We start from the raw sequence: 10,028 nt of genomic DNA on the forward strand, positions 1-10,028 counted from the left end.
TTTATATGTGTTAATTGAGTTGTGATTATTGCCAATTAGTAGTGGATAGATTTAATTGCGTTTAAATTTCTCAATTAGATGATGCTCTTTTTGCTTGTTCTCCAAGTGTTTGATAGAATGTTTACTTTAAATATGGAATAGACTTCTATTCTTGGTTTTGGAGTTGAGTAATTAGAGACTCTTGAATTGTCAAAATCAAATGTTGATTGGTAATTGATGATTGCTAGTTGACTTAAATGCCACTAAATTTAATCTTTCATTAGGATTTGATTAGGACTTGTGGACTGTAGTCAATTGTGCTTACTTGACTTTTCTTCAAGTGTTAGAGGATAACTAAGCGAGAACAATAGATAATTATCATCACAATTGAGGATAACAATGAGGATAGGAATTCTAATTCTCACCCCTAACTAAGACTTTTTATATTGATTGATTCTCATTCCCTTTTGTTAGCTTTGATCACTTAGCTTTTCTAGCCTAAGTTCACATTCATTATGCCTTTGTTAATGTTATCATTTCATTGCATGCTTGTTAGTTAGTTAATTTCTTAATTGGTAATTCTAATTGTCCCCTTTTAATTGTTACTTGTTCATTGTCTTTATTTTTTTGTCACTTTACTTTTTTCGCAAGCAATTCAAAACCCCCCATATTTTTCTAATCAATGATGTGTATTCAATTGCGAATCTTAGGGAAGACGACCCGAGATTCTACTCCCGATAATTGATTTGATTATTGTGATATTTTTCTAAACTTTGATTGGGGATCACTTGTCAGTTTAGACTATATTTACGACACTTAAGTTGAAAATTCTTTGAAAATTTCTAAACTGGCATTTATCCTCCGTCATGGATACCATGACAAAGAGGAAAATTAATATCATGTTCTTACAAAAAATAAAATAGATTGATATGAAGGCTAAGAAGTTAGATACCTTCAGATTCAAAATTTGGTATACAAAAAATGTGAAAAATAGAAATGAGATAGATATTATCTTGGATAAGCAATGAAAAGATGTGAATAAGAATAATTTTTTGGACAATGAAAATTGAGCTTTGTAACTTTGCCATTAATGTTATCACAATAACTCTTTTTCATTGGCAACAATTTTATTTTTTTCAATGGACCATAAAAAAAATATACTCGAGAGAGATCAGTGACTCCATATTTAAATTTGAGCAAATGTACTCTTATCCTTTTTTTGCACCGAACAACTTTGGAAGGATACATGATTTTACATAATAATAAAAAAAATAAAAAGATTTGAATATGGTATTGAAAAGAAGAGGAAGTAGCCATATTAATTTCACAACAAAAAGATTTTGGTGATGAGTGGAAATATGTATCAAGAGTTCCCTTTAAAGAAAATTTATTATAAAGGTGTGGAACATGTGCAATATGAAAAATTCATTTAACTTCTTCAACTATATCGTTCAATCTCAATTTTAATATAAGAAAAAAAATGTTAAGGATGTTACAAATAAAAAATTTAATAAACAATATTACTTTTTAAAAATTTTCAATACAATAAAATGTATGGAAAAATGCTAAAACTTTTTATTTTACCTTCGTTAACTAATGCCGAAAGTCCAATCCCATTTTCCTCCATTCATGGACTATGTCAATGTGACATGATAATGATGGTTATCAAGAACTTAAATTTTAGTACAACTGGTATAAAAAAATATTGAAAGTAATAGATAGATTTGAGAAGTGAAATCAAATTAGACATGAATTGAAGGATGACTCTGAAACATCTTATTAATCTCTTCCACCTCCACAATGATATCACACACTCCAATTCATAAATAAAAACATCTTTTATGCATCTTTTAATAATTTCAAAGTCTTATGTTTAAGATAGGAGGGCAAAGATAACAACAATATATGATGGAAGCTTCAGAAAGTCAAAACAAGTTTAGTCATCATTTTATATAAACTTGGAATGGTCCTTTCAATTTAATATGAGAGAAGGATTCAAAAATGAACACATTTCTTTAATTTTCATTCAAGTTCTCTATTATGTTACAAATTTAATATCAACAAATTAATAACAAAGCAATACATTATGAAGCAGCTTGCCAAGTAGGAACACACTAAATGGGTTTCATAATAAAGTATGAACATATAATGCGTTAGTGAGTAGGACAACTTAAACCGTTGACCTTTGACCCTCCACGCCCACTAAGTCACCACCGTCATTTTACCTTTGAATATACGAAATCTTTCTGTAGCGTTGAGTATTGATTATTGAAATTGTACATATATAAACCTTAATCCTACCTCATCTCATTCCCACATAAAAACCAAACCAATCCTTGATAACATAACATCCAATAACATGGCATTATTCTCATTCTCCTCACTCTGCCTCACAATTTTTGTCATCTATTCTTCTTTATCTCTATCTGCTGAATCACGTGTCTCACCAATTGCACCAATCTCTTCTCTTATTAGCAAAACCCTTTTCGACTCAATTTTTTTACATAAAGATGACAATGCTTGCCCTGCTAGAAACTTTTACACTTATGAATCCTTCGTTGAGGCAACCTCGAGCTTCCCCGCGTTTGGCTCGACCGGATGCTCGGCCACACGGAAGCGCGAGGTTGCCGCATTTCTTGCACAGATCTCACATGAAACCACAGGTGGTTGGGCTACTGCACCTGATGGACCATATGCATGGGGGCTGTGCTTCAAGGAAGAAGTTAGTCCTCAAAGTGATTATTGTGATTCCTCCAACAAAGAATGGCCCTGTTATCCTGGAAAGAGTTACAAAGGCAGAGGACCAATTCAACTTTCCTGGTATATATAATATATAAATCTTTCATATTTGCATGTTCTTAGATCCATAATATTATTTGCACCCCAAGAAAGTTATGGTCCATTTACATACTCATTCTTCTATGAGATTAGATTGTGGATTTTACTCATTTTGCATTCATCTAATATTTTTTCATCTTTAAGTATGATAAGTATATATGCAGTTGATTTATCAATTATATTAGTAAAAGTAGTATTAAAGACAGTATATTTTATGATTTATAGTTATTAATTAGTTATTATTAATATTTTTAATGATGTGAGATTATATTTAATTTAATAATATAAAATTATATATTTTTATTTATAGTTAAATCTTGACTAAATTTTAATAAAAATACTGTTTTCTCATACTTTTTCTATTAATAATTAAGTTTCTTTTTATCTTACTTGAGATATTGTGTTCAACTCACTAATAAATGCCAATTTACTTGACAAACAACATTTTTGTTTCTATATTATTATTTTGACCACAGATGTTTACTTAATTTGACCGTTGTCTTCTTTACTAAGTGAAAATTTAGATATACAGGTAATTTTATGTGAAATTGATTAGTTTAAAGTTATTATATCAATTTCACATAAAATTAATTGCACTTGAGTTTCTATTTTTTTAAATAATACTAAAAATAAAAATAATATTTACTAATAAAATTAAATTCTTAAAAAAAAACACAATATCATGTGCATTTTTAATTAAATATTGAATTTAATTTGTATATATTATTAATGTAAAAAAATTTTACACATAATTAATTGTGTATTACTATACTAATAAAAATAATTAATTTTTACATTGTTAGTGTGTCAAAATTAAAAAATTATTTAAATATATAAATATTATCAAATAATCTGTTTACATTATTAGCGTGTTAAAATTAAAATCCTTATATATTTATTTTTTAATTCATGACAAATAAAAAAAGACATGTGAATAAAACTCTACTATATTATTGGGAGATTGGATCCTCAAAATTTTCAAGTAATCTGCCATTTGTGCCAAGTCTCAGCTGCGTGATTGCGTGATTGTTTAGATTATTATTCAAATGTGAAAAGCCAATTGTTGCATGGTTGTACTTACTCTTTCATTTTATTGTCTTAGGAATTACAACTATGGGCCAGCAGGGAAGGCCTTGGGATTCGATGGTCTTAAGAACCCAGACATTGTGTCAAACAATTCAGTAATTGCATTCAAAACAGCACTCTGGTTTTGGATGACAGAGCAGAAACCAAAACCTTCTTGCCACAACGTCATGGTTGGGAATTACGTGCCAACAGCATCTGATAGAGCAGCAAATAGAACCTTAGGGTTTGGGTTGGTTACTAACATAATCAACGGTGGACTTGAATGTGGAGTTCCGGATGATGCAAGAGTCAATGATCGGATTGGATACTTTCAAAGATATGCTAAGTTGTTTAATGTAGATACTGGACCTAACTTGGATTGTGCATATCAGAAATCCTTCTAAGCTTATATTGTTTTTGGTGTATCCTTTTTTTATTTCTATAATTTTATCTCTTGAATAAATGGTCGAATTCATTCTTAAAAGATTACTTATTTTTTAAATTAGTTTCTGAATTTTTTTAATCAAATTCGTCTTTTAAAGATTTTAAATTAGTTGCATTAGTTCCTTTATCACTTCCATTGCTCATGGCGTCAAAATTTACTAATATGGCACTTTAAGGCTTCGTTTGGTTACTGTCTTCAGAACATATCGACACAAACACAACTATACCAAAAGACATAGACACAGATAGACATAAATTTTTTAATGTGTTTGGCATTAGTGTACAAGAACAATTTAATTCAAATGTCCATTTTATCCTTATTAGTTCTCTACCATCATCTTCAACCAACATTAACGCTGTCGCCACCATAGCTTTCTACCACCACTAGCTTTCTACCACCACTACTGCCACTGCAATTTTTTAATTTCATCGTAGAATACTATCTTCAACTTCATTTATTCATTAGTTCAGTAATTCAATTTTCTCATAAAAGAAACGGAAACAAGTCGAAATAAATAAATAAATAAATAAAAGAACAAAAATGAGAAGACAAATCTTAAGAATGATAGACTATTATTTTGGGCTTTTTTGGTTTTTTTTTGCCTTTCTTAATAAAATTAATTCAAGTAATAGTGGAGACGAGCAGATCTGAGCAATATCTGATGAATGTAAATGAATAAATTTGACAAAGATGATGACCCATAGTGGTGATAGGCGCGACTGTGTGAAGAGAGAAAGAAAGAAGAGGAGGAAGAAGAAAAAAGGGGCGTCATGGTGGCGGCCCGTGGCAGTGGTATGGAGGGGCACAACAACGGAAGGAGTAACAGAGTGATGGGTGTGGCGATGCGAAGAGAGAAAGAGAGAAGGAGATGAGAAAGAGAGGAGAGGCAATGGCTATGGCGGTGGTGTGGAGGAGGGACATAGTCATGGAAGAGGGAGGATGGAGGAAGAAACGTGGAGGTTGAAAGGATTTTAGGATTAGAAACACATAATAGAGAAGATAATAAGAGAGAAAAAGGGGAATTAGGTTTAGATTAATTAGCGACATAGTTGGAATTTCAAAAAAAAAAGAAGGGATAAAAATATAAAATTTTATGTCTTATAAGTTGTGTCTCAAGGTCTGAGTTTAATAGAGAGACACTAAAAACATATATTTTGTGTATACTTGTGTACCACTGTGTCCATCATAAATTTGTGTCTCAACAAACAAACAGTAAACATATGTCACTGTGTCTATGTCTTTAGTGTCCAGGAACACCAACCAAACGTACGCTAAGTGACGCTACAACATACATCTGACAATCTTAATTAGGTACTAATATGATAAATTTATGAAATTTGATCAAATCAAACTCAATTTAAAAAATTTCAATGTCTCAAAGTCTTGCTCAATTTAGGGTTAATTTGATCTAATTGTATAAATTTAGCATGTTAACAGTCAATTAGGATAACTAAGAGTATATTATAGTCAATATGGTATTACTTAATATGCCACATCAATAAATTTTGACGTCGTCAACAACGGAAATAACAAAAGAACTAATATAACTAACTTAAAATCTTTGAAGGACGAATTTAATTAAAAAATCTTTCAAAAATTAATTTAAAAAATGAGTAATCAATTTGGGCATTTACTCTTTAGCTCTTGTTAATTATCATCCCAAGAGGAAAATATTGTAGCCTAATAGACACCATTTTCAATTTGTAGTTTATTATGAAATAAATCTTATAAATGAAATTAAAAAAAAATTACGAAATTCACATACAATAAAAAGAAAAAGTATTGAAATTGAATGGATATTAAGCAAATAGCTATTTTTAAGCATAAAAAATTCAAGTGCCGATAAATTTATCAATAAAAAAATAAAATTAATATTATATCCATAAAAAATAAATTTTGATTGACAAAATTAATTTAACTCTAAAAAATTATTTAAAATTTGATGAATTTGAAAACTCTAAATTAATATTTGTGATGACTAAACATTATTAATATAATTGCAAAATTAATTTTGGATTAAATGTTGATTAAATTAATTTTGCTGTGCAGGTTTTTTAATTGGGTCGAAAATAAAATTCTGGTGCAAGCTCAATTATATTCAGTTTTGGTTTGATAAATGAATATGGCTGAACTGATTATTATGTCACTTGGGCCAAAATTGATTCATTATTATTACAAGCCCAAGTTGAACATGCTTTGCTATTTGCCCTCATGCATGATCGGAAAAACAACTCATCAGGAAAACAAATGTTATCAATAGCCATATGAATGATGGATGAAATGGGCCAGGTATTATTAAACTTCAACATTGAAGCCCATATCAAACCAAAGATCCAATGCTTGGTCCGAAACAAGTTGAAGAGAAAGCTAATATATGGCTTCTAGCTTCCAACGGAACCCACTTCTAGTGGAATTCAAATTTTGTTAAAAATGAAGTTATTACATGCATTGGAAACATGAGAGAGAATTTGACATTGATTTGATTGAAGGCATCATTGCTACACGCCACTCTAAGGGAAGTAAAAGCAACTTTGTAATTATATTGATTAACTTATTCAATTGCTTTCCTTCCAAGTTGCTTATTTTCTCTCATCTCTTTCTTCTCTTCGGTCATTAACCAGAAAACAATGGAAGCCATAGGAGCTACACCTACTCACCAAAAAGGAGATGGAGCACGTCTCAAGACCATCATGATGATGACAAGAAAACATAACACAATAAAAGTATACTGTGGCTAAGATTATCACCAAAAGTGGCAAGATTTGGTGAGGTAATCTCGGGTCCTTCATACTCAAAAAGAAAGAAGGAGATTCGGCCAGCAAGTAGGAGATCTTTGGAGGCATGGCTTGTCTCTGATTCTGCTCAACCACCACATGAAGTAGCTAGAGTGGCGAAGTGATGGAAGAGGCAGAGATTAGAGTAGATGAAGCCATCATCATCATAAAGCATCAAGGGCCAGAAATCTATCTTGGAGAGCAAGCCAAGGATGGAGCGCTCAGATTGATGAAGAGTGATGACCAAGGAAGAACTAGAGGTACTTGCATGTTGGGTTTTGCATGAGTTACCTCTTCTTTCTCTGTGGCCGAACCGGTTCTATTTTGAAGGAAAGGAAGTTAAGCTTGGTTTGTTTCAACTGTGAAGGCTTCTCTTCTCTATAAAAGGAGTGAACGGTCACGGTTTGATTCAAGGGAAGAAAGTGAGAGTGCAAGGCATAGAAGTCTCATAGCTACCTAAGCTTACAGATTTTCTTCTCCTTCAATGTATTCTATTTTGTAACTTTTCTGTTTAATTTTGTCATGTCTTGAGTCTCATGGAAAAAGGCAAACAGTGAAGTTTGTATGAAAAAGCCATAGAGCGAAAAAAGGCAGAGAGTGCAAAATTAAAAGAAAAAGCCATAGATGTCTTAGAGTTTCTTTGTTCATCTATGTTGTGTTTCATGATTCTGTGGGAATCCCCTTGTAAGTTGGGTTAGCACTTTACAGTTTGTAATCAGATTGATTATAGTGAAATTCCATCATAGTTGTGATGGAGACTGGATGTAGGCTGCATTGCACTTAGCAGCTGAACCAGGATATATCGGGTGTAATATTCTTTCTCTACTACTCCATTTCTGTTTCTACTGCACAGGAGCTAAAACCAAAAGTATCTCGTGCCAAGTGACGAGACAAAAATAAAAAGTCTCGTGGCTAGGGATGAGACAAAAACAGAAAAGTCTCATCCAAGACCAGAAAGTGTAATCAAGCAAAAAGGGGGCTAAGATTCAACCCCCTTCTCTTAGCCACTGAAACCATCAATTGGTATTAGAGCTTGGTCTCAAAGAGATCAAGCTTTGCAGCTTGGAGAAAAGATCCTCATGGCAGAAAGCAGTGGCTCAAATCTGGTATCGTACAATTTCATAGAAGGGCAGTCAAGCAACAGACCGCCTCTTTTCAATGGGAAAAACTATACCTATTGGAAGGAGAGAATGAAGATATTTGTGCAAGCAGTAGACTACAGGCTTTGGAAGATCATCCTAGAAGGACCACAGTTTCCTACTAACACAAGTGCTGAAGGAGTAATCACTCTTAAACCAGAAGCAAGCTAGACCGAAGAAGATAGGAAGAAAGTGGAGCTAAATGCCAAGGCCATAAATCTACTCAATTGTGCTATCAGCTTCGAGGAGTACCGACGAGTATCACGATGCACAACGGCAAAGAAAATCTGGGATAAATTGCAAATCACTCATGAAGGATCCACCATTGTAAAGAAGACTCGGATAGACATGTTAAATAGGGAGTATGAAATGTTTACAATGAAGGAAGGAGAATCCATTGATGAACTGTTCGAACGATTCAACACCATCACTGTTGGCTTGGATGCTATGGGAGTAACACATTCTGATTCTGTGCTTGTGAGAAGAGTGCTGAGATGTCTCACTAAAGAGTGGAAAACAAAAGCTTTAATTATTTCTGAGAGCAGTAATTTCGATTCCATGACACTTGATGATTTGAGAGGAAACCTTCTTGCTTTTGAAAACACTTATTCAAAGAAGGAATCAAAAAAGAAAGGAATTGCATTTTCTTCTGTAACTAACCCTCTGGATGATGAATCCAGTGATAACTCATCTGAAAATGAATTTGTTTTGTTTGCCAAAAAATTCAAGAAAATGGTGAAGTTCAAAGGTAAAGGCAGCAGCTCAAGGAAAATGAAGAAAGACCTTAACAAAGTGACTTGTTTCAACTGCAAGGAAATGGGGCATTACAAATCTGATTGTCCCAAGTTGAAGAAAGAGGAGAAGAAAAAAGGAGGGAAGAAGAAAGGTCTAATGGCATCATGGGAAAACTTGGAAAATGACTCAGACAGTGATGAAGAATCTGAGACCAAGTCACAGCCTTGTCTCATGGCAAATCATGTAGATCAGGTATTTTTTCAAAACCCTGACACTGAAGACCTTCATCTTATGATAGATCACCTTTCTGAAAAAATAAGATATTTTCTGACTGATAATCAAGATCTTGAACAACAAATTTTCATTCTTAAAGCTGAAAATAATTTTCTCAAAGAAAAGCTAAGGGAGGCCGAAACTGCTTGTGATCTTGTGGAAGAAAATAAGCAGTTGAAAGCTCAACTTAGAAGTTGTGAAAGTGATCACTCGGTAGTTGCATATGTAAACTGTTTTAAAGAAAATGAAGAGTTGCTGAAAAAAGTTAAAAGTCTTGAAAATGACTTAGCCAAATTTACTCAAAGTTCTGAAAATCTAAATCAAATTTTGGCTAGTCAAAAACCACTTTTTGATAAAGCTGGTTTGGGGTTTTATAAATCTGATAAGAAACCTTCTTTTATAGATAAAGCTTCTTCATCCAATGACACAAGGTTTCAAGATCCCACCTACTTTAACAAAACAGCAACTCCAAGGTTTTGTAGGTTGTGTAACCGAAGTGGTCATTTTCCTGTTCAGTGTTTCTTTGGTGAAAAAATGATTGGTGATAAAGTTTACAAGGTTGTTTTTTATTACAATGATTTGGGACATAAGAGATGGTTTAACGTGAAAGGATCCAAGAAAATTTGGATACCTAAGGTCACTTGATCTTATTTTGTAGGTATGCCTAGCATCCAAGAGGAAGGAAAATATGTGGTACATGGACAGCGGATGCTCTAGGCATATGACCGGAAAGACAACCTTCTTCATAAAGCTTGATGAATATGATGGAAGACTTGTCAC

General features: G+C 32.6%; 1 protein-coding gene across 1 annotated transcript; it reads left to right on the forward strand.

Moving 5' to 3' along the window:
- Positions 1–2,300: 2,300 nt before the first annotated feature.
- Positions 2,301–4,410, forward strand: LOC107465043 (chitinase 10). Its single transcript, XM_016084013.3, has 2 exons — positions 2,301–2,799; positions 3,920–4,410. Exons 1-2 carry the CDS (start codon positions 2,339–2,341, stop codon positions 4,284–4,286), a joined length of 828 nt encoding a protein of 275 aa, XP_015939499.1. The 5' UTR covers positions 2,301–2,338; the 3' UTR covers positions 4,287–4,410.
- The last annotated feature ends 5,618 nt before the right edge of the window (positions 4,411–10,028 follow it).

This window comes from Arachis duranensis, chromosome 9 (genome assembly GCF_000817695.3).
Source record: "Arachis duranensis cultivar V14167 chromosome 9, aradu.V14167.gnm2.J7QH, whole genome shotgun sequence".
NCBI lineage: Eukaryota > Viridiplantae > Streptophyta > Magnoliopsida > Fabales > Fabaceae > Arachis > Arachis duranensis.

What these genes read in the sequence shown, in the direction of transcription:
- LOC107465043 (XM_016084013.3), top strand. Translation starts at nt 2,339, where the DNA reads ATGGCATTATTCTCATTCTCCTCACTCTGCCTCACAATTTTTGTCATC. An exon ending in GGACCAATTCAACTTTCCTG is followed by an intron (nt 2,800 to 3,919) that starts GTATATATAATA and finishes TTATTGTCTTAG; the next exon opens with GAATTACAACTATGGGCCAG.